The following is a 24,588-nucleotide window of genomic DNA, read 5'->3' on the forward strand; positions in this document are numbered from 1 at the left end:
GGGGGGGGGGCGGCCTGCCAGATCCACCATCTCCCCGAGGAGGAGAGAGCTTGCTCGGAGGGGCCCGGCCACCGGCCAGCCCTGCCGGCTGGAGCATCGCTGGTCCCTGCGGCTTCAGGTCGTCCCACTCTGGCACAAACCTGGCTCCTGCGGTCTCTTGCCTTTCAGTTCAGGCCACGCACCTTCGTGACCCTTAGCTGTCCACCCCTGGCTTTTCACCAGCTTTTGCCCAGGTGGAATTGGGCTTATTTAATAAGCCCATCCTAAGCTTGTCGTGTGGATGCTTGTGTGAACTCCCCCTCCGGTCCAGGGGCTGCTCCTGGCTCCCACCCGCCCTCCTGCCTCCTCTGGCTCCGGGCTCTGCCGGTGGAGGGTTTGTCACTGGGGCCAGCGTGCCGGTGGCTCTAAGGTGACAGTGCTCGTCTCTTGTGGCACTTCGACTTACCGTGGGACAAGCAGAAGTAGCTGTGACCCATCCTTCCTTCTGCTGCTTCGCTGGTGGTCGTTTTGCTCAAACTCTGATTTTTTTAAAGCTGTTTAATGTTTATGAGGAAAGTAGTTTCTGGAGTAGCAGTACACCAGTGACCAGCACGGTGCTTCTGCTGGTGTTGGTTTCCACCGTGGCTGATGCCAGTTAAGGAGCTTGGCCCCTATCAGTGTGTGAGGGAAGAAGAATTGGAGCCAGGGGTTACTGGGAGAGGGGGGGAACTTGCAAAATAACTGCTGGAGAACAGGATTGTTTGGCTTACTCCATGTGCTGCCAAAGGGTGACATCCTGGCTCCATCGAAGCTGGTGGGAGCTTTGCCACAGTCTCAGCTGGGGCCCGGATTTCAACATGGTATTTGTCAATGCCTGAAATTCAGAGATTTTCCTGCCCAGGAGAATGTGTGAGCTGTATGAGGACACAAGGATTAAGTGAATAATAATGAGGAATATTGCTGGTAAAAGTTGCGTTGATCTAGTGGCATTCATCTCGAGTTTAGTTTTTATATTTAAAAAATGAGACCATATGGAAAATATCCTTCAGTAAGCTGAGGGTGGGACTGGTTGAAGTAGCGGTGTGTTAATTACAAACTGGAGCTGAGTGTGCTGTCTTTGTCTTGACCTCTCCACATAAGCATGTCACTTCTTATATCAGCGCTCAAATTGGCCACGGTTTGTCCCAAATAACTGTGTTCTTTGTAAAGCACTGCATCACCCGTGGTGTCAGAGGTATGCTATGCTGTTTGGATGCGTGTAATCGCTCTGGGGCTCTGTGCGTGGCTGCCAGCATTGTCCTCACTGGAGAGTGGATGAGGTGAACAGCCTACGAGAGGAAAAAATGAGGTTTACTCCAATCTACTGCCCAAGATGTCACCATCAACCCAAACAACAGTTTTCTGAAGTCTTGAAAAAATTTTGGGGAAGAAGTGCCTTCGCTTCACTCTGCCGCTGGCACACTGTGAGTGGTTCCCAACCCAAACGCAGAGCTCTGTGGGGTGCTCGGGTTGGCCATGCCATGGTGGGGATCACGCGGGCTCCAGCATCTCTGATGGAAAGCACCGACTGAGTGGCTGTGGATCTCCTGGTGTGGATCACCTGGTGTTACAGATCCCCTGTGGGGAGGATCCTCCATGGAGATCTTGGTGGTTTGCTGCAGGAGCACAGTCCTTGCTGCAAACCACAGGCAGGAGTTGAGCCAGGTTGGCGCTGTGGTTGTGTTGTGGTGATCATGATGCCAAAACGTGCCTCCTGAGCCCCCTGCCCGGCCGTGGGCTCACAGGGCTGTCGAGACCCACTGCCCCATTCTCCCACCCAGTGCTGGCCATGAGCAGCACCAGGTCAAGGTTTTGGGTGGGTTCTTTTTTTTTTTTTTTTTTCTTTCTCTTTAACATTGCTGTTCAATTACCAACTTACCAAAGGTTGAATGTAAAACACTTTTCTCACCCCTGTGCTGTCTCTAGCACTCTCGTGCCACTTGGCTGGTGGTGGTGGGAAGCTGTTTGTGGTGTACTTTAAGAAGGTAGAATGTACTTTTACAAAGGTAAAATACATTTTAGAAGGTAGGATCTCTCATTAAGTAAGAACAAAGAGCTGTTTATCCCCGCTGAAGCCCGTCAGCTCTTGCACAGTGCTCTGTCGTGGGGCTGGCCATGGTGGTCACGCTTGCTGTCTTTCTGCGTCCCCTCTGTCACCCTCAGAAGCCTTTCTTGTGGAGGGATGCGAGAATTCTTGGGGGGAGTCTTTGACTGACGAGGGGCTTCTGCTGTATGTGGGGTCTCGGGAGCCTGGATTGAGGGTGGGCTCTGTCGTTGGGGCTCTGCAGGGCCATGGTCCCCTGCCTTGGGCCACCTTAAACCTGGTCCAGGTGGTTGTTGTCCCCCCACCGTCCCGGCGCAGGAGCATGTCTCCTCGGGAACTGTGATTGCTGCTGACATCTCACATGGATACGAGCATGGCCTAAGAATAACGAGCAGTTGTCGGCTGTGATACGGGCTAATTGATGTGAAAATATTTACCAAAGCCAAATCCCCAGATCTCCTGGTTACAGATGTTCCCTCTCCCGGACGGATTAGCAGTCCCGCAGCCTGGTTTCAGCCTCGTTGCTTTCCTTGCTTTGCCAAAGAATTTTGTTTTCTCCAACATGCCTGCCGCTGCGTTTCAGAAGAACTGAGGAAATCATAGTTCTTGCATTATCTACTTCTGATTCTGCATTTTAAATAATAGGGCTGCTCTCACTGGAAACTGCTTTCTTACGAGCAGAACCAAACAAGCTGTGAGGAAAAAAGCAGCAGATCTTGAAAGCCAGCAGAGCCCAAGGGGCTGGAGGAGCTGTTTACCACCCTTGGTTGCAGAACGGCTCGCTCTGTTGCCTTCGGCACCCCTTGTGATTTCACATACCGTGAATTAAAGCATAGGAGCATTTTAGGCAAACTACTGTGGAAACGTGACCAGCTACACAACTTTATTTGATGTTTTGCTTTCTGCTTTTCGACAAATGCTTTCAGCTTTTCCTAAAGCAGTTTAGTAGGCTTTTGTTTATTGATTTCTACTAAAAGTTCCTATAAATTCGGTGTTCAGGCACACAAATTGCCAGGTGGGTGCTTTTCTCGTAGGGACCCGCGGCATTTGTCTTCACATCGTGGTGCTGCCGGGCAGAAGCCAGAGTTGGAGAGTTTTCCTCGTGAGGTTTGTTTTTCGTGGCAAGGAGCTCATTTTTAATCTGGCAAGGAAAGCTCTGACCACGTAGTATTAAAAAACCCGTATATACTAGTTGAACCAAGAAAGGGTCTGAGCCCAGTGTGGGTCATTTCTGTGAGAAGCATTTAGCTTTCATAGAACAACTTGTGAGTGATGCTCTCGGAGCATCCCATTTCCTTTTAGTTTGCCAAGTTATTTTTATTCAGTGTAAATAAGGACCTGCCAACATTATGTGAATTCCAGGAGTTACCAACCTGCCACTGATAGACCGTGTCTCCTGTCCACGTCTCTCCAGCTGTGGGCAGAAGCAGTTCTGCTATTGCTGCAACTCCGTGGTGACCCTGGTGAGGAACCACAAGACCAGGGAGCTCAGGCTGACCACAGGGAGCGGTGCCCTTCAATTATGATGGCTCGTTCCAAAGCTTTGGGGGAGAGGAGTGCAAATGAGGGGCTGATCTTTCCGTGATGGCGGGCGACCATCAGGTTTAGCTCTTTCTTTGTAGACTTTACTGTAGCCCAAGAAAACGTGAACTCTTTCACTTGTTCTGTTTCCTGTTGCCTGTGCTTTGGGCTTGTTTCACTCTGGTCGTTCCTGAGAGCTGGGTCTCCATGAGGCACGTCAGTCAAGCACCTGAAGATGACTCTCCTCCCTCCAATTACAGGAACACAATTAGCGAACTCTTCCCACGAGCATCCTCCACTTCTAGCTCTGTCTTCCAGAGTTTAAGGTTTTGGGGTCAGGCACCAAAGAGATATTTGTCCAACGTGGAAAACATAGTTGGGACTCGCTTGAAGGTTGTAATTAAAGGCCTGTTAATCCCCCTGTGACGGACAGGACTGATGCAGCTCCTGGTGCGGCTCGCCAGAAAATGGCTTGCAAACAGCGCTGGTAGAGACGCAGGCTTTGGTCTGGACCCATCGAGGTGTCACCTGGACTAGTTACTGGAGGCTGGTGGGGTTTGGGTTTGCCGGGGACCTGCTCTCCCCATCTCCGGTGCGTGGAGATGTCAGGATCCAACGGCAAATGGAGGGGCTGGTCTCCGGCAGAAAATGGATGTCCTGGGAGTGCTCCTGCCCGTTCCCTAGGCAGCAGGCGTGAAGGGCGGAAAAAGGCTTTTCTGCCAGCCCCTATTCTTTCATCGTCATCTGAAAAGGCTCCTTAAGGCCGAGTTCATTTTAATTGAAAGGAGGGTGCCTCTTCAGTGCAGCAGCAGAGTAAGGATGGAGGCAGGGGAGGGACAACGCCGGTGCTGTCGCTGTCGGGGCTGTGTGTGTCAGTGGTGACTCACAGGGACCTCCGGAGCACTGGAGAATGTCCTTTTCTCTGTTATTGCTTCTGTCTTTGCATTAATGATGCCAGCAGCCCTTAATTTTGTTTTGTGCCGCAAACCTTTTCCATTCAACATGCGGCAGCAGCTCCTGGGGTCAGTGGCCATCTCTGCTCGTTTGTGTGCCAGCTCGTAGCCAAGTGGCTTTGGGGTCAGTGCTGGTGGGCTCTCCGTGTCGGGAGAGACTGCCCTTGCCTCCGGGCGCTCGGGTGGAACTGCCCTGGCTGAGCTGCTGCAAGGAAACTGGGAAGTGTCAAAGCCTTACAGCTTCAGGGAAAAAAGGCTGGGAGGGGGAAAACGAAAAAATTCTGGTGATGAAGGTCATAATGGGCCTGGGTGGTGCCTGGGAGCATCCTCACCGGCCAGTGGGACTGACGTGCCTCTGCCGAGTCCTCCTTGGCAGCGGGGCTCTGGGGGAGCAGCGCTGGTGGGACGATGGGGCAGGGGGAGCTGGGGCTGGCGCTGGGCTCCTGTCGCAGGAGGGGTGGCCATTGCCGTGGTGGCAGGTCCCACGGGCACAACCTGCACCTTCCACTTGCTCCAAGCAGCGGGTGGTGAGAGCGTTGGGGGGTCTTTGCCTTGGGTGGTGGAGTCTGAATTGCCTCAAAAGACCCCTGTGAGAGTCGAGGAGGAATCTTTGTGCCAGACACAGGGATCGGGTGAGGAGCAGCAGCTCAGATCTGAGGGAAAAAATAGGAAGAGGTAGGAAACGGAAAAGACCGAAGAAGCGTTATCGATATTCCTTGTATTTCTGTGGTTGTCAGGGCTGTTGAGAGCTGCTCTGGAGACCACCTCGGGTTGGAATCCACTATGAAACAAGAACAAGAGATCAAGTCTGTGGTGGTTTTTTTTTATTTTTACTTTAAAAAATCTAGCTCAAACTTGCTCAGGAAAGCAGAGAGCTGTAAAGCAAGTCCTGTGTTGGCACCAGCAGGAGTGGGAATGAGAAATCCATATGGGATGTAATGAAATTTCCACTGACCTTGTGTGGGAAGGAAACTTGTCGGTAGGGGAATGTGAAGGTTTTAAAAATGTTTTGTTATGAAACCGGTACCTTTATATCCTGTAAGAACCGTAGTGGTGGGTTTTTAGGAGCTAAATTCCAAGGTGGGTTGCTCTTTGCCACCCTCCGCTCTGGTCGTGGCCGTCGTTATCCCCAGACGTTGTGTGGGGGGGAAGGTGCTTGCCTGGGAAAGGGGGAGCCGTGCCCCAGGCTGCTGTGGCTGGTGGATGACAGCTCCCACCAGCCATTCCACATCCCAGCTGGAAGCCGAGGGGGCTGTGGAAGCTGGGGCTGTGTAGGTGGCCATCTCCTGTCCCTCCCAGAATCACCGCAGCCCTCACACTGTACAGAGCCCGCCAAGAGCATGGTCCTGATGGAGTTAGAGCTGCGACACTGCACACACATTGTCTTTCTGTAAATCCTAGGCTATTTCCCAGCAAACACTGAGTCCCAGCCACCGGGGGCTGGCCCAGGTGTCATTTCAGGTACTGCTTTCTGGAAGCCCGCTCAGCTTCTCCAGGTGTTCTCTGCATCTCCGTAGCAAACCCAGGGTGAATATTGCAGTGTGGAATTAAAGCACCCCCCTGCCCCTGCAGAAATGCCATTGCAAGGGGAGCAAATCTACTTTCTACGTGTGGGTGCAGGCGTGAAGCCGGGGGGTGGAGAAGCAGTGCTGCTCGTGATGGGCACAGAGTGGTTTGGCCGGGTGTGGGTACCACAGGAATAGGATGCTGCTCTTCTGACGTACAAGTAAAGACCAAGATGGTCTGACACCACCCATTTTGAGACCTCATTTTGCAATGAGAATTTAATTTCTTCTGCTCCATTCCTTTAGCAGCCATAATGTGTTGTGTTTGTTTTTTTTTTTTTTAAAGGGTATTTTTAGCATTGCCTATGTAGTGGAACTGTCTGTCCCTTCAGGGTGTTGTGCAGCTCAGCAGTGAGCGAGGGCTGATGTGTGGCGCAGCAGATGCCCCGGGTCCCCGGGGAGCCTGGGGTGGAGGCAGCAGCCGTGCTGAGCATCCCTGCTGAGTATCACCCTCTTCCTCCTCCTGGCTCCCGTGTCCATCCTCTCTGTCGGTGGGATGGATGTAGGTCAGAACCAATGGAGAGAGCTGTGGCTGCTGCAGGGATGGCTACACGGTCATCCAGACAGGCTTCAGGAATGGAAAACGGCTTTGCTGGTGGCCAAAAGCAGTGTGTTGAGTCCCTCACCAAGAGCCTGTGTGAGCATTTTCATGAACGATTGTGCTGTCCTTTCATAAAGCATCAAGGGCACAAAGGAAATGGTGTAAAAGCAGTGCCCATGGAGCATCCCACTTAAGGTGACTGATTAACTTTGGAGTTTTCAGCATCCGTTATTTCCCTGGAGCTGTTGCTTTTTAGGTGACCTTCACGCAGCCTGCAGCCTCCAGTCCCATTACTGCCATCGCTAAATTACCCGGTGATGAGGTTGCTGCAGGTGTCCTTGTTCCTGCAGCTCTCCAAGCTCACCTGGCAGGCTGCGAGCAGCTCCGTCCTGCATCGGAGTTGTTCTACGAAGAAATGTTGAAAAATGCCAGATTCTTATAATGGCAGTTTTAACCTCCTCCGCGTGGGATCCCCACAAATTTAAAGAGCTTGAAATTGTCTGTAAATCTTTTGTGATTTCAGTCAGTGCTTTGCATGATCATTACTTGATACTTTATCAGTTCAGCAGCCAGTATGGAGTAATGGTTGTCTGGATGGGACCTTGCTGTAGCTGTGAGGCTGTGGGACAGTGTGATGCTGGCAGGGGACCAGTAGGGCCACCCTGCCCTGTGTGTGTATGGATACACTTTCTTTTGTGTGTGTGTGTGTATATATATATATATATGCAGACTCAAGATTATTTCACGCGCTGGAGTGACACTGCTGTAATGTCTTGGTTGGGGTCGCAGAGGTTCCCGGTTACCCCTAGTGACGCCGTGTGCCTGTGCTCAGGTATTTTTAGTTTGCTGTGGCTCTTGTGGGAGTGTTACTGGTTGTCACCTTGCCAGGCTGGGTTTGCAGAAGGAACCAAGGATGAGGTCTATCCCTCTTGCTGAAGAGCTTTACCACTTTTAGGACTTCCTTCTTAGTACAGGCTGAGTGCTCCCGTCCTTTCAGTGAGCCCCGATGCACAACTTCTCCGGTGTTTCACCAGAAGCTGTCTTTCTCCTGCATGTGTGTGCATAGGAGGTGGTGGGCATGTCCTTCAGCCTGTCTGATGCCCTGAGTTTGGGAGCTGACTGGTAATGCCTTGTAAGCTCAGGAGGTGATGGAGGGAAAGCTGTGGCCGCGTGCTGGCCGAGCTGGGATGTGATGCTAGTTGAAATGGTGGCTGTGGTGCCACCAAAATCACATTCTTTCCCACCTCTGTGGGATGGAGGGTCCCTGAGGTGTCTGTGCTGCTCCGGCCCCGTTGAGCCCCGGGGCTGCACATGTGAAGAAGGGACAGGTGTGATGCTGAGCTGCTTTACTAGCTTTTGTGCTTGATATGCTTTGGAAAGGTGTCCTCCTGGGGTCCATCAGCCCTGGGTGTCCAAGGTGAGCTGTGCCATGGCGGGGATGGGACTGCCTGGGCTCCCTCTGGGCACGCAGAGCCCTGGCTGCAAGGGCTAGGCTGGTAGTGTGTCTGTCACAGCTTCTGAAGGTTCTTAGGAGAAAAAAATGGAACAGGTGAAGTCTGTGGTGTTTTGTGGGCTGGAGTTTGGGGAGTCGGGGAAGGCTTTTTAAGCCTTTGAGCCCCAGAGGAGCTTGATGTGTCCATTGGTGGGCGAGAGGAGCGTGCATTGACAGCGATATGCTCCCTGCAGGTCACTGCCAACCGCTCTGTCGGAATTCAAATGATCATTCCTCAAGAAATATATGCAAAGAATACAGGATTTCAGGTAGTGCTAGACAAGTTGAGGTATTGTTTTCCAGTTTCAGAAAGGCAGCTGAGAAGCTTTGAGGGCTGGCCTCTCTGTACTTACACAGTTGTTTATTTTGACAAAGAAGGTGGTTTTGGTGTGAGACCAATGAATGAAATTCTTCAGCTCTCTCTTGGAACAAACCAGTCTGTTGGCTTTAGCGAGCCCTGGGCTCGCGAGGGAGCCTGCTCCAGCGGGGCCTGCTCCATTCGCTCTGCGACGGGGAAGGAGGATGCTCCTGGGCAGCGTTTGTGGCTGACGTTGTGTTTCCCTCTCCCTGGTCCCTGCAGAGATCCGGACGCAGCTGGTGGAGCAGTTCAAGTGCCTGGAGCAGCAGTCGGAGTCGCGCCTGCAGCTGCTGCAGGACCTGCAGGAGTTCTTCCGCAGGAAGGCGGAGATCGAGCTGGAGTACTCCCGCAGCCTGGAGAAACTGGCCGAGCGCTTCTCCTCCAAGATCCGCAGCTCCAGAGAGCACCAGTTCAAGTAAGCGGGGGGGAAACGGTCCAAAGTGATGGGCCAGAGGCTGCTCCAGCACTCTTTGTAGCTGCAAAGTCCAAAAGGGGAGTAAACAAAATAGCCTCAAGGGAACCTTGTGCAGGGTTCACAGAAGGAACCAGAAATGTCTTTTTCCGAGACTTTCACCACAAAATTACTGACCTGCACTGCCCAAATTAGACATACTGTGCGCTTCCTTGAGCAGTAGGATAAAAATACAAATCAGAGACTAGGAAGGAGTCAAGCCCCTTGATTTTTTTTATTTTTTTTTTTTTTATTTTTTTGAAGAAGTTGCATTCAGCCCCTGATTTGATTGTGCAAATGATGGCAGGCCATCTTACAAACCCTGGTTTCTGTGTGTAGTCCCATCCTTGGGTGTCAGAGGGCTTCACATTGCACACAGACCTGCTTACAGGCCCAGACTTGGAATCACAGAATCACAGACTGGTTTGGGTGGGAAGGGACCTTAAAGCCCCCCCAGTGCCACCCCCTGCCCTGGGCAGGGACACCTCCCACCAGCCCAGGTTGCTCCAAGCCCCCTCCAACCTGGCCTTGAACCCCTCCAGGGATGGGGCACCCACAGCTTCTCTGGGAGAGAGACTTGGAAGCAGTTTCTGAAAATCTAATTTGTTTCAGTTTTTTGAAGCACGGTATATGTGTTTTCTGTGTACACACTGTATGGTGTTGAAGCTGGGCAAATCCACAGTGGAAATATTTTGAAACAAAGCTTTGGAATAGATGAGCTGGTTGCTGGAATTGTGCGAAACTCAAACTGATGATGAAAACTGTAAAATCCGTGAATGTGTGAATATGTGCAAGTTTTCAAAAGCAGCCTCTCTTCAGTTTCACCACACTCTTGAGTTTGGCTAAAACAAAAAAAAAATCTGGAAAAAAAAATAAATAGAAGAAACAAAGTCTAGGCAGAATTTAAGTCTGGAAGCTTAGTAAGCTTCATGGGAAGTTCATGGGGAGGGTAGGTGGCTCGTGCCCTTGCTGGCTGGCTGGTGGCCATGAGCTGAAGGTCCCTGTGAAGGCCACTGTCCCATCACTGCCAGAGGAGCGAGTCCTGCTGCATCCCTTGCAGAATCCCAGCCAAGGTCCCTGCCTCTGCCTCCCTGGGCACGGCCTCTGTCTCTGTCCCCTCTTCTGACAGTGGTGTCTGTGAAATAGTCTCTCGACTGCCCTTTGCTCGAGATGAAACTAGCGTCATTCAGTTCAGTGGCCAAAGACCCCAGCCACAGGTTAGCTCCTGTCCCAGGAAACTGGGGGTTTTGCCTCTCTGATGCACTTAGCTCTTCCTGGCTCTTTATTGTCTTTCTCTTTCCCTAACCCCTTGTGATTGTTTTTTTTTCCCTTTTTCAGCTGCAGGAGCCACGATTTTTTCTGTTAAGTTACTAAATCCTATTTATTCCATACTACTAAATCCCATTTAATCTGTTTACTCGGTCTCTCTAGTGAGCAAGGCTTTGCTGTTGTCTTACTCAGAAGTCTGCGGAGAATGAATTCCCATTCAAATGTTCCGTTTGCATCCGACTGTTGCCTGTCAGTGGTGTGGTGCCAGGCTGGTGCCACTGTGTCATGGTGTGTGGTGGTGTTGGTAGTGCTCAGAGAGCCAGCTTGATTTGGGTGCACACTCCTGCCCAGTCCTTGCTGTCTCACTCTTGAGAAAGGCTTAGTATTTTTTTCTTCCAGGCTGCCCTTTAGTAGGTCCATCTGTGCTGTTTCCCCAGCTTGCTCATGAATGTCGTTATTCTGATGAGGCTTTTGACACTCTTAGGAAATATAGTCTCTACAGCCCTCCCTTTGTCCCCGTGTTGCCATGTGCAGCAGCCTGTGCCCACCCTTAATGGTGGTGGCTGCCGCGGTGCTGCTGCCAGGCTGGTTGTGGTCATTTGGGGCTGACAGACTCATTCACGTTTTTATATGGGGTGGTTGTGTCTGGACGTGCATGCAGAGGTTTTCTGGAGTCACTGTGCCTTCCTCTCCACGGGTTCAATGGTGAGGTTCACCAGGTGAGCCCCTGGTGCTGGGGCTGAGAACATGGTGGAGGAGGAGGGGGGATGAAGGTCCATCTCACAGCCGTGGTGCCAGCGCTGTCGGTGTGTGCAGGCTCCTGTCTGGGCAAAGCAGTGGGTGCTCCCCGGGACAGCTTGTCTTTGGGTACTGGATAGGGAGCAGGCCCTGGGGCTTGAACGCGGCTGTGGGCACATGGGGAGACCTGTGGTGGCTGGGAGGTCTCTGTCAAAAGGGGCCAATCCTCGGGAGCCAGAACTTTTTGTAGGAAAGGGGTGGTTTGACCAGAGAAAACGGTGCAGGTAAAACGTTTGGAACAAGTCACTTGGCTGCCTCACTTAGAGGATCTGTCTCAAAGTGTCCCAGTTGGACAATGTGAAATGTTTTGTTCCGGTTGTATCACTTTTGGAAACTTCAGTTCAGTTTTGATGGATTTCCTTTAGTCCTAAAAGCAGTACGTGGGGAACAGTGCGGGTTTCTCTCAGTGTTGAGATGGAACACGTCAAAATTAGCGAAGCTCTAACCAAATGTGAAATGTTTCCTGGCATTTCCCTCAAAAGAGGTCAGGGTCTCAGGATGCCCCTGGGAGCCATATATATATGTATGTATATATATATGTGTATATATATGTGGGTGTGTGGCTGTGCCTAGGGTTGGCGTCAGAGCACACACACTTTTCTCTCGGGCACAACGGATGTCTGCGGTGGAGGGAGGCAGCGTTAGTGTGCTGTCAGCATTCGTTGGAAAATTGCTTGCCTTTTTGACTTGTTTGCTTGACCTTTTTTATTTTTATTTTTTTTTCCCCAATTCCCTAGGAAAGATCAGCACCTCCTTTCCCCTGTGAACTGCTGGTACCTGGTTCTGACGCAGACCCGGCGGGAGAGCAGAGATCACGCCACCCTGAACGACATCTTCATGAACAATGTCATTGTCCGGCTGTCGCAGATCAGTGAGGATGTCATCAGGCTCTTCAAAAAGGTAACTGAAGTGGCCATGGAGAGCTCTGCTCAGGGAGGACCCATCCTTGCATTTTAGTCTGAAAAAGAAGCTTATTGTGGAGTTCGACACAGCTGTGCCCCCCAAAAGTCTAAAGAGGTACAAAAAAGCTGGCATTGTTAAAGAGCAGAGGCAGGTAACCAGACTTTCTAAGAAGTACACATTGCATCTTAACAAGGAAACCAGAGAGGGGTTTGACCTCTGGACAGTGAAAATGTAAAACCCCAGTAAGGCAGGCCAAGAAACAGCTTACTTAGAGACATAAACTTAATAACTTCACAAAATCACAAGGAAGAAACCTGCCGCAGGGTGTGGAGGGGGGGACAGGTGGGTGAGATGCAGAAAGGCTAGGAGGTACCGGCCAAAGGCCAACTGGCTGCTTTAGCTTAGTACCAGAAATGGTACCACATGGAAACCAGAAATGTTCTTGGGGGGAGTGGTGTTACCAGCCTGAGGAACCTCACCCAACTGAGTCATCATTAGATGTTGCAGGACAAACATATACAAGAGGCCATCACTTAGATCTTTCCAGATGATATTTACCCAAGAATTTAAAAGAAACTGAGATACAAAACTGCCAAGTGACTAGCAGTGAGGTGTGACCTAGTGCTTAAACTGGCCTCAGTGCCAGAGAAATGAAAGGTGAAGAACACGATGACATTCTTTAACAACTCCTGGAGGGCTTCAGCGAGCAGACCAGCACCCTGACTTGGAACCCAGAGCTGTTGGGTGAAGCTGTAGTGAAGAGTGGAGTGACAGGCGTGTGGGCAGGTACAGGAGAGGAGTCAGTGTGGCTTCCTGAAGAGAAGGATCGTTCCTCAAAAATCTAATGTATGTATTTCCGGAGCCAGTCATGATGTGAATCCCTTGGCATCATACCTTCAGTGTCTTACAGGCTTTGGAGAAGGTCCCTCAGTGAAGTTCTTACAGAAAAGAAACTGTTGAAGAATAAGAAGTGGTTGTTTTCTGGGTTAACGACTTGTTGAAAGAGAGGGAACAAAGAGAAGGAGAATTTCAGTGGAGTTCCTAATAAATTATTTGGGGAAAGGGTGAATAGTAAAATGACAAAGCCTCTTGATGATACGGAATTATTAATGATAACCAAATTAAAAATGAGCATCAAAGACTTGCAGGAGTCTCGCAGTCAGGTGGACCAGGGCTCTTCAGCTGAAGGTGAGGGGGGAGTGTGTAACGTAGTAGGAGCATGAGGGTTTGCAAACAGGGGCTTGCAAGGAAGCGAGTGGGACTGGGGACCTCGTCGTACCTGCTGCCGTAAGCCATGGGCCGTCAGAGACACCAGCAGACGCAGCCTGAAAGAGCTTTGGGCTGGGGAGCTGTGGCCCTGCAGCTCCTCACGTCATGAACGTGCTCGGTGGCATCGCTGGCCCTTTCCCCCCCTCTTTTCTTCTGGGTATTTGCTGGTGGCCACCCTCAGGGATGCCGTGCTGGGCTGGCAGGACCTGTCACCTGGCTCTTATCTTCTTAGTTCCTGTGGCTTGTTTTCAGCGGGGGTCTGTGGAGAAGCGCAGTGAGCAGTGCCAGCCCCATGGGATGCCTGTCTCTCCAGAAAGGAGAAGGGCTCTCAAATCAGTGATTGTCTTATCCCAGCTGGAGAGTAAAGTTAATGTGATATTTTTGTGGCCAGTTTCCTCTAGTTTATATATCTGACCTAGAATTTAAACCACAAGGTCAGGTTTGGATTTGCTGATCTGATAGAGGACATCATTCCTTTCCCTGTTCTTCTGGCCTCCAGAAATGGGACAGATTTGTGATATTTCAGTTAGTTCAGTTCTAAGTCAGTCTCAGAATCTCTCTCCCATTTGCATTTCACTCTGAACCTGGTTTTGAGATGTATATTAACACTGTCCTAGGTCTGTGAAAGGTGTATCTCATTTTGAACCACAGGGCAAATCCAATCAGCATTCAAACCAGGACATAAAGCTGTTCCTTGTAGTAGGTCAGTCCTCAGCCAGGACAAGACGATAAACTATTTAATCCACTCAGCAGAATTATTTCTTTGTGTTTGCTTTCCCTCCATCTCTCCCTCCCTCCTCTTTTTAAATTGAAATTTCAACTTGGAAGACACAACACTTTTATAGAAATTGCTGCTCCTTATTTCTCCTCCCCCATCTCCTGCAGGGGTGGTGCAGCAGCGCCGGGTCCATCTGCCGCCTGCCGGAGCCGGCACCTGCTTCTGATCCAGAGTTGTGGGGATCTGTGATTTCACTGCATTTGTCCCATGGGGCTTAAATTGTAGCAGGACTCTTGTATCCCTGGAAACAATGCTCAGCTAAATAATGGAAAAGGCTTATTTCGTGTTGTTGTTTGTCCTTAATGTGGGTAGGGAGGCTGACACTTCTGGGGATATTCAGGTTATTTATTTTTCTTAATTTCTTGCACGCTGTGCCCCAGAGGGGTCTGGGGCTGCGAGTCCCACTTTGCAGCAGTGTTTGGTGAGGGGCCTGAGGCGCTTGTGGGAATAAGAGCACCTTGGTAAAAGGCTTTTTGAGGCATCAGTCCGGCCTTGCAGCTGGTTTGATTGTTCAGAGGAGGCACCTCCCACTGTTCTGTCTGCTCCGGTTCAGAGCCCGATGGGCTCCGTGCTCGAAGCTCTGCTCCTGGGGAGACGGTGCCCTACGGGACTGCTGGGCAATCCGGCTCCAGAAGGGTTAAAGGCATCCGTGGTTGTGGTTCAGCTGCTGGGCTTTGTTGTAGATTGCTCTTTGATGGTAAATTAGGATAACATTTTTTTCCAGAGATGTCACTTTTAATTCCTGCCATCTAGAATTTATTAATGGGCTGTGACACGCTGCGGGTACACGGAGGAGCTGGAAGGCTTTGTGTTTTGTGCTTTCATTATGTAAATGTAAACAATCTCAGCAGAGCAGCAGAGAGGTAATATCTGGGGTAGGAGGATGCGCATAATGGAGAGGCAGTTGATGGTGGGGTGTTGCTCTGCTGAGAGGGATGCTGGGTGCTGAGCTGCCTCCCCCCTCGGCTCCCCGGGATGCACTTGGGGGGCCCTTCATCACTGAACCGGGGCCCTGCGGTTTGTCCATCTCCACCAACGTGTCCTGCCCTCTCCTGACCAGCAGCCCACGGTCCCGGGGCCGGCTGTCGCACGGGCTTGCTTCTCCCATGGCCGGCCAGAGAGCCCTTTGGCTTTCCCGTGGCCAGGAGAGAGGGGGAGCAGGAGCTGGTGGGGACTGAGATTTTAGTGTCTGGGTTGGGGACGTTTCACAGAGCCAGCTCCAGGTCTGGGGTTGGTGACAGCTTGCACCGGCTGCGGGAAGCGTGAGTGGGATTCATCCGAAGGTCTCGAGGCAGAGCAGAGAGATGCTTGTAATTGATATTTGTAAAGTCAGGAACCATTTATGAAATGTGAGTCGAATCTGGACTTGGACTTTGATGCAGCTCTGTGGTTACAAAACGGGCAGTTGTTCCCATCCAGTGATCAGTTTTCTTTCTCTCATGTGGGGAGGTGGAGAGATGGGTGCCTATGAAACACGCTCTGGTCTGAGCTGATGGCAGCCCTGGGACGGGGTGAGTTTGAGCTGTCCCACGGGTGGCTCGGCTGCAGGGGTGACATTGCAGGTGCCAGACTGGGGACGGTGAAGGCCATGAAAACCTTCGCTGTTTCTCTCGTTGTGTTTACCTTGGCATGCAGGGTCTTGCGGTTGTTTTCCATCAGAAGAGCATCCAGAGGCGCTGGGAGTGGCAGACCAGAGGAGGCTTTGAAGAGCCCAGGCGGTGAATGCAGTTTGGCTTTGGGTGGCTCCATTTTAGTGGTGGCTCAGCATTTAGCTCCTCCTCAGCGTGGTTTGGATGGGGGGTGCAGAGCTGCAGGAAATCAAGAGTGGAAATTGGGTTTGTTTCTCCAGCTGTCCCTGGATCTTCAGCACGGCTGCCACCAGGACTCTCTGGAAGTGGGCAAAGTTTGAGGATTTCCCCTGCTCACTGCCCTCCACGCTGACACCAAGGTAGATATGGTCAGCTCAGCTTGGGGTGCAGATGCGAAACTCAGGGAGCGTGTGGCCTCTGTGATACTGTCTCCTCTTTCCCATCGGACACTTTCTTGGACAGTGTAGGACCTGGAGATGGAGTGCTGATGGCTCATGTTGAGGAACAGTGTCCTATCAGTGAGTGCTGTGGAGCTGTGCAGGTATTTGGGGGTATCACAGAGCTCCTGCCAAGGGATGCTGCAATGGGGACCAGTGTCCTCTGCCTGAGCATCCCTGTCCCACACCTGAGCCTCTGCAGCCGAAACAAAGCCCTGCCAGTGAGGAAAGTGGGGGGAGAAGACTCAGTTGGGCAAATTCCCCTGGAGCTTCCAGTGTGAGTCACGTTGCTGGTGCAGGAGGAGATTATCGAGGCGGTGTGTCAATGTTGCTCATAGGCAGGAGATAAGTGGGGATGCTGAGATATGGCACCACGGAGATCTGACTTGATCTGCTGTCGGGGTGAGTCTCTGTCACCAAGAAACCTCACAGCGTGTCCCCTGGGCTGGGGACAGGCCACCGGCCCCCTCGGCCAGGCAGGTGCTCTTTCCCCATTTCGCCTCCTGCTGTGGCAGAAGGAAGGACTTTGGCTGCTTCTTCCAAGTGTGGAAAACAGGAAATTATACGTTTGAGACAGAGCATTGCTGTGTCCGAAATAACTGTGCTGTGTTATTCCCCAGCGTGAGATTTAATTACGTTCCGTGACAGTGAATTTAATTATGCCTCATACTGCAGTGCCCTGGATGGAGATTTAATGAAGAAGTGGTGTCTGTCTGGAAGGGAGTTCTTTTCTTTGTCTTTGGAATAAGCGTTCTTTGGTGCCAGCAGTCCTTGGTGCTTCTTCCCCTAACTTTGTCTGAGGTGGCAGGGATTCTAATACACCTGCTGAGCGGCAGCGCTGCTGTCCCAGCAAGTGTGTGCCTTTTAGCAGGAAGGGAAGTGTAAAGCAGGTGGCTGGTTTGGAGTTTGGTTTGTGCGGGTGGTACCAGGGAGCTGGGAGGGCGCGTTGGCGCTGTCTCCCACGGACACGGGATGCAATCTCTGTGCCACACGGGGGGAGGGAGGCAGCAGGCTCAGGAGCAGCGAGTCCTTCAGCCTCCAGCATCGTGAGGTCGGACACTGCCCTCTTGGATGCCGGGAAGCTTTTGCCAATGCCAGAGAGCACTTGGTCTCCAGCAGCAGGACGCAGGATGTTTGGTGAATGGTGTCTATAAGCAAATGGGCCTTTACCTGTAAGACCCACCTGTGCCCTCCTGCGTTGGTGGGGATCGTGGAAACCACACGCTGCGGACAATGAGCTGGTTTCTGTTGCTGTATTTAGGAGTCTAAAATTAGGTTGGAAAATTACAGCTTTGTGGAGTTCCCCGGCGCCGCAGAGGAAATCTGGGGCAGAGGCAGGAGCTGCCACTGACTCTGGACCATCACTCCTACCCCGAGCCTGTCCTCGTCCCTTCGCCTGGGGACAGGACCCCCTCGGACTGGGACTTGCAACGCAGGGTCAGCTGGAGGGGCACCTGCGGGTCCTCCATATCCAAGACCCCCCCACGTGCAGACCCCGACTTAAACAGCTCCTGTTGTGGCTTCTTCTGGGAGGGATGCACGCTTTTAATTGTTCTGTTGCCTATTAGTGAGCCCTGGTGAGATCTGTGAGAGCAGGCAGGGACTGCGGGGAGGGGAGAGGGATGGGGTTTCCAGCAGATGAGGTTTCCAGATGGCTGGGGGTACTTAGCACCTCCGCTAATTGGCATCTTCTTGGCACCTCGTGCACGTAAGAACGGGAGCAGCGTGCATCCATCGCGCTTGTGAAGATGGGATGCATCCAAATACCCTGTCGCTAATTCACAGATAAACGATAATTACGGGATATTCACTGAATGCGGAGTGCTTTGACTCTTCAGATCCCTTGCTTCACTCTTCACATTCAATTCTTACTTTTATTAGTCTGAGGTTAAACGGTTGGATGTGTAGGTTGTCCAGTTTGCTTTAACTAGAGGATGTCTCTGTGTCGTGGGGTTCTTCAGCCACCCCACCAAGAAGCCGACAGGACGTTGTTTCTGTGACTCTGTGCCCAAAATGCATGGAGTTATTTGAGGAAATCTGAAAGGAACTGCTTGGGTTTTGGTTTGGGTTTTTTTGGGAAGGAGAGGGGGGTGTCTATACTTAGCTTAAACACATCTTCAAGCTATAATCAACGTTTCCTAGCCAAGAAGGTTGTAGAGGGAGATGTGGGGCGTAATTACGAGGGAGGCAGGAAGGCAGTGCAGGCACATCTGTTGTGTTCCTGGTTCCTGAGCGGGAGCCGAGTTGATCCCCATCCAGGCCCCCACCTCCAGCCGCTCCCCGGGCTGCCGCCTCCCCCGGGAAACGCCGCGTTCCCGCTGCAGGAGGTGGGCGACTGGGTCTGCTTCCTCCTGCTCAGCCAGAAAAGGGAAAATGCTAACTAATAATAGGATTTCAGCAGACGGGGGGGCGGCGGGAGGAAGATGCCAGGGGTTTGTACACTCGCAGGGAGCTTCCTTCCAAGCTGGCTGAACTTTGGCTGCTGCGGTTGTGAAACTGGAAACTTTATTATATAACTGTGGTGTAGCTGTTTTGTAATAAAACGTCCTTTTCGAGAGTGACTTTGGTTCACTCAGCTCAGAATGGTGGAAATGAGCTGCTGAGGATGGAACAGGGAGGGTGGGTCATGGTCAAGGAGAACCTAAAACCTGACATACTCAGGAAGCCCAAATAATCTGTGTTCTGAGGTACCACAGTTGATGGGAAATTACAAGTCGGGTGTCTTTAATGAATCTAACAAATCCAGACAGATGGGCAGGTGACACTGTGTGACTGGAGCATGCACAGCTGAGCAATTTGTGTACCCACAAATATTATTGTATCATGCAGGGGAGTTGGTTTAGCACCAACACAGCACGCAGAATGCAGCAGCCACTGACCCACACCCAGTAATGTGGGTCTTGCTGAAAAACAGGTGAAGTCAAGCTGTGAAATGCTTCTGGAGATGGAGCAGGCCCTGCTTGTGTGCTTTTTGCCAGTTTTCACATGAAACAAGTCCCCAGACAGGGGAGGGCATTAAGTGTGGGATCCACACAGCGAGTTGGCTGTGGGCTGGAGATAACGCTGCCCCTGGACGGGCAAAGTGACACTGGCTGCAATTCTGGATTCATCCCCCGGTGTTTGCAGGGTGAATAAATGCTGGGATGCTCCTCACCACGGTCTCTGGAACCCAGGTTGGGTGATCCATGGACAAACACCCACCTTGAAGGAAAATGCAGCAATCCTGGAATAGGATGAGGATTTGCCGCACTGTATGTGTTCATGCTTACAATCACGCACTCTATTTTGTTAAGGATTTGAAGAAAATTAAAGGAAATCAAAATGCTAGTTTACTTCTAAACTTCCCTGTCTCAGGCAGACTGGGAGAGGAGGCCATCTGTATTTTGGGTTTAGTGTTTAGAAATGGAAAAAACAGAGCCCAGATGTGGGTTGGCAGCGCTGCTGATGAAGTCCTTCCAGCTCCTGGAACAGGAAGGATATTGGACAGGATTTCTGAAGTGGTGTCAATAAGAGCCCCAGGGCATCTCTCATGCTTCAGGGCTGTTTCATTTCTTACAATAATATGTAGACTTAAAATGCACATGCTTCTGTTAACTCCACTGGCAGACTGAAGAACAGCAAGGCTCGTGTTTAGCAGGGGAGCCAGGAGAGGGCAGATCTCTGGGGGACAGAAGGTGTTTAAGAAGGGCATTACCAGAAGCCCGTTGTGCTGCCAAGGTCCACCCCCTCCACTGTCAGCTGAGAGGAGAGAGAAAAACCCTGGAGACACAAGAGCAATGTGAAAAATGCAGCTGAAGCGCGGCAGCGTAAATAGGTTGCCGCGGCTTTGTTCTCTGCAGGATGGATGCCAAAGGCTTTGCTGGGAATCACCAGGATCCACTGGGGCACAGGGGTGGGAGGTGTGGGGACAGGCACTTCTGATCCCTATCGAGTTTGGGTTGGTCGCTTGGTTTAAGAGGGGAAAGGAACAACTCACTGCTCACCTGTCCTACCAGCTCGCCAGTGTCCCCAGGCTCTTCTCTCTGCTGGTGCCACGGTGGCCTTACCAGAAGTCTGTCACATTGGAGACCTTCTGCCTGCCTTTGGTCAGCTAGGGGGGAAAAACCCGTCACCTCATTTCTTCCTGAGTTTGAAGTGGGTATTTGCAGGGATCCCATTCCCCCTCCCTCCTGTCTCTCTCTGGAGTTTGGTGCCTTTTGGCTGGCGTGAGGTCCCCTGGAGCCATGGGGTGTGGGCAGCGCTGGGAGCGAGGGCTGAGCCCCTGGGTGCTGCTCTGAGGACGTGTTTTGGGAGGGCAGTGCTGTCACAGGGCTGTCCTCAGCCTCTGCAGGCCACTCCGGGAACACAGCTTGGAGAAAGGATTCATTAAGATGCATATGCACAGAGTATTTAGAAGTCATACAGTTGTACTTTTCCCTCCACAATGTATTTTTCTTTCAGAAATGCATGTTGTGAGCATAACAGAGTCTCAACCCCTCTTCTTTTTGTCTTCCAGAGTAAGGAGATTGGCTTACAGATGCATGAAGAACTCCTGAAAGTCACCAACGAGCTTTACACGGTGAGTAATGAGCTGCTCCTGCCTGTGCGGCGAGGGGAACGTCGCCAGTGTCATTTGTTAGAACAAAATGTCTGTTCAATGTTTCAGTGGCTTGAGGAGGCTCTCTCTCCCTCCTGCCGTCCTGCGGTACAGCTCCATCATTCCTCTTGCCTTTGTTAGGGATGTTTCACTCTTCACTGGTTCTGGTGGCAGCAGAGGAGGGTTTCCCAGCGCTCCTGCTGGGAAGGGCTTCTGCGGCCGCATCCGCCAGCGGATCATGCCCCGTGACGGCTTCACTTCAGCGTAAATGGAGACGTTCTGGGCATGATCCAGCACCATCCCTGGTGTCTGTATTGCTCTCACCGCTGGGCCTTCTACACTGGGTTGCCTTTAGGCCCCTTTCTGATTTCCCTCGGTCCATGATTCCTGCCGGGCTCAGAAGCTGGGCTCTGAGTTGGCAGCACCAAGTTGTGGCTGAAGCTGACCTGCTCCTGTGGGTCTGGTGGCCTCTGGAGGGTGGCTGGACATGACCTTCTGCTGAGGAATGCAGAAAACTTGTAGCTCGTGTGTGCTCAGCCTCGTCTCCCTGCTCCAAGGAGCACTTTGGTTGTCTCCTTGCCTCCGGGTGACATTGTATGCTGTAATTCTGGACATCGCTCTTCAGGTTTTCATAGTAGGGCAGTAAAAGTCTTTCTGTTGCTTCTGTCTCTTGCCCTGTAGCAATTGGTTTGTTTTTATTTGTGGTTTAGGATCAACAAAGCAATATAAAGTCTGTCTTGTGTTGGAAAATTGAGACGATATATTTGCTTTCTTTGGTTGTATCTCTTACTGGTACATAAATAACACTGCCGTAGTTTATTCCTAAACAATAATTTTTTTCCATCATTTTAAAAAACAGGCCTAAACAACAGAGCATGAATGATATTATTTGAAATTTCTCCTATAAATCTTCTCTTACCAGGTTTGTTCCTGTGTTAGTTGTTGGAGGATGCAGTCTCTGGGACCTGCAGTGTGGGTGGATAGCCAGGTTGGATCAGAAAGCCTGTGTGAGATTGGGGAGTGTGTTGTTGACGGTTGAATGTCACAAGCTGTGTTAGTGGTGGTGACTAATTAAGATTAATTACAACAGCAGCTTGACAGGTGCAAAACAAGGGAAGACTGTGAAGGGCTGGGCTGACCCTGATACCTGTGGGTGGTGTACTGGGATCCCGACCTCGGGAGAGGAGCATCACTGGAGGAGACGTTTTGGTCAGCTTGAGGAGCAGAAGTGGGACGGGGCCAAGGGGGAGCATGGAGAGCCCTTCTGCTCCTCCTGAGTCTGTGGCAAAACTTGTCTTCCCTGGAGCTGAGATTTCCCCCATTCGCTGCTTGGCTCCCACAGGCTGAGCAGAGTGTATCTGAGTGGGGAAACAGACTGGAAGAGTGGGAAGAGCTTTGTGTTTTCTTTGGACTGACCTTGCTGCTGAAATAATGACCCAATGGGGTCATCTGGCTGGGAAGGAGCAGGGGAGAGATGCTTGTTTCAGAAACGATGATGAAACACAAAAAAGAGGCAGGCCCTGTCGGGCAAAAAACATCATCTTAAATCTGCTCAGTGCAGACCAGCTACTCTCCAGTCACAGTTTTGGGTCCTTGAGACATCAGGTGGAGCAGGCTTATCTGCATGCAGGCTTATCTGGCCTGCAGGTTGATGCCGCGTGCTGGAGGTGTTTGGGGACATCTTCAGGAGTGGCCTGAAGCTTTGCATGTTCATTGCAACATGTTGGGTACCCATGAATGGCACATTCAATAACCATGGGTGCCGATGAAATCAGCTAGAGAGTGAGGACCCCTGGCTCAGGGGACACTGAGCTGCTGCTTGTGAGATGTCATTTCTCAGCTGTCGAGGCAAGGAAGTTGTTCATCTCGCCTGTGGCCGAGGCTGGTATCCGTAGTACGTCTGTGCCCTGGCCCTGCTGCTCTTCAGGCCTTTCAGAGAGGAATTCTCTGCAGTGTGGGGAAACTAAATAATTTTTTACAGGCTTCTCAGGCATTCACTGTCTCAAACTTGAGCCAAAATAACTAACTTGATTTTAATCCAGCCTTGTTGCTGTTCTGATGCCAGCAAGTCACCCTGTGGGCTCTGTGTGGAAAGAACTAAACCCCAAAACCACCCTGATTTTAATGAAAAAGGAAGTAAATGACTTTCGTTCTGAAGGAAGAGTTCCTTGTGCACAGTTTTGCACAGAAATAATTTAGCTGTGAATTAAAGCCAGCTTCATCCTTTTGATTCCTGCCTACAGACTCCAGCAGAGGGATGTGATGTTGGAGTCCATAGAGGCTGGAGGTTCTTTGTCCCTCTGCTCACAGGAATGTGCACAATACTCAAAGGGACCTGTCTGAAGAAGTCAGGCCAAAATTGGGGTCAGAAGGACAGTAACCCCAGACCATGGTTCTGGTGGGGTTTTCTGTGTGCTCTGGCAGTGATGTGCTTAACGGGGGTCACCCTGGTCTGATCTGGCTCCTCTGCTGGGTCAGAGCCTTAATGGTGAGCTGTTGGGGAGTACAAAGCTCTTCTAGATGGGGACAGCAAACAGCGCCATTTATGGCTGGCATTTTGGCAATGGCCTTTATCCAGAACGTGTTATTAATATTGGAAAACACAACTTGTGTTATTAAATAACTAATGAACATTGGAACATATTTTTCTCCCTCCACTGCAGCTAATTAACTTATTTGCAGAAAAGATCCCCGGGACGCAGCTGTGGCAGTTTTTCTTTATGACACAATAGCGTGAGAGGGGGACAGCGTGACTGGATTGCAAGTGCTAGGAAGGCAGGAGGGAAGTGGGGATGAGAGGGCTGATTGCTGCAGTGCAGGTACTCCCCATTCAGAATTAAGGCAGATGTTAAAACAAACAAATATCCCCCGGATTTCCAGGTGCAAGCTGTGCGGGATGGCAGCTGATGTGGAACGTGGCACAGGGAGCTGTTTCAGCATCATGGATCCTGAAGTCTGGGGAGAATATTTTATTGTGGTCATGTTGGGTCCTTTGCACTTTGTTAGAGAGAACTTTCAGAGGAGTTTTAATCCTGGTTCCCGAGTTACATTGCCAGGCTCAGGCAGGGATAAATTATGGAGGAGGAAAAAAGGCCTTTGTTAAGGAAGGTTCCCCCGGTCATTAGCAGATCAGTCAGTCAGAGCCTGTGTGAAGGTGCGGGAGCACAGTGGGGCTGTGACCCCTGTTGTGATGCTCTGTGGTGGGTCCTGCCCTTCCCTCCGGCTGCCGAGGCTCCCCCGGGGCTGTGGAGCCCATGGGCTACAGCAGCATCTCCCCAGGCCTGCGGCAGTGTGGCGACGCCGTGGGTCAGTGGAGACAGCCCTGAATTGTGCTGAAGCCTTTCTGGTTAGGACACCAGGTTCTCATAACAGTTAGATCTCACACAGATCCTGCAAGTGGGACCACTGTCTAACTGTTGGGCTTCTCTGTTGCACAGCGTTGGGGCCTCTCTGGGAGCTGGAGAGACCTCTCTCATTACTGCCCGTTGGTCCCAAAGTGCAGGACTTTTCCCACTTTCCTCCAAGTTTTTCACAACACGATGGAGACCGTGACAATGAGGAGGGCTCGGTGAATCCCTCTGGCCTTTCTTCTTAGGAAAACCCAGAAATCGTCTGGTTTGTGTGTGACATTCACTGCAGGAAGCACAGTTTGAAGTATGCAGCTCAAATCTGTGTTAGAATTTGTAGGATTTTGAAATAAAGCAGCTCAGAAAGAAGGCAGAAGCCTTCACTTGCGATTCCTTGCAATCCCCTGAAATTGTGGCTCCCAGCGATGGCACGTTTGTGCAGCTTCGGAGAGGCCTTTGGGGCTGGTTTGCAGCTGACGTTTGTGCTTGGCGAGGGGAGAGATCATATGTTTCAGCCGAAGCTCGGCCAAGTGAAACACTCCTGGCTCCCGCTGGCAGCCGCAGCCGAGGAAAACTCTGTATTTTCTTCATTAAGGCTTTTGCAAAGTGATTCTGCTTTTGTGGGCTCCTTCTCGACTCATGGACCCTGAGGCCAGTCTGTCCCAGCACTGCTGCTGGC

General features: G+C 51.3%; 1 protein-coding gene across 1 annotated transcript in view; it reads left to right on the forward strand.

Annotated features, from left to right (window-relative positions):
- The window catches only part of SRGAP3 (SLIT-ROBO Rho GTPase activating protein 3), a 124,870-nt gene that overhangs the window by 60,663 nt on the left and 39,619 nt on the right, over positions 1 to 24,588 (forward strand). The window contains exons 3-5 of the mRNA XM_014946628.1: positions 8,715 to 8,907; positions 11,748 to 11,910; positions 20,482 to 20,544. Of these exons, the coding sequence (XP_014802114.1) occupies positions 8,715 to 8,907; positions 11,748 to 11,910; positions 20,482 to 20,544 (419 nt within the window). The remainder of the gene's footprint in view (positions 1 to 8,714; positions 8,908 to 11,747; positions 11,911 to 20,481; positions 20,545 to 24,588) is intronic.

Source organism: Calidris pugnax, unplaced genomic scaffold (genome assembly GCF_001431845.1).
Source record: "Calidris pugnax isolate Ruff unplaced genomic scaffold, ASM143184v1 scaffold81, whole genome shotgun sequence".
In the NCBI taxonomy this organism is placed as follows: Eukaryota; Metazoa; Chordata; class Aves; order Charadriiformes; family Scolopacidae; genus Calidris; species Calidris pugnax.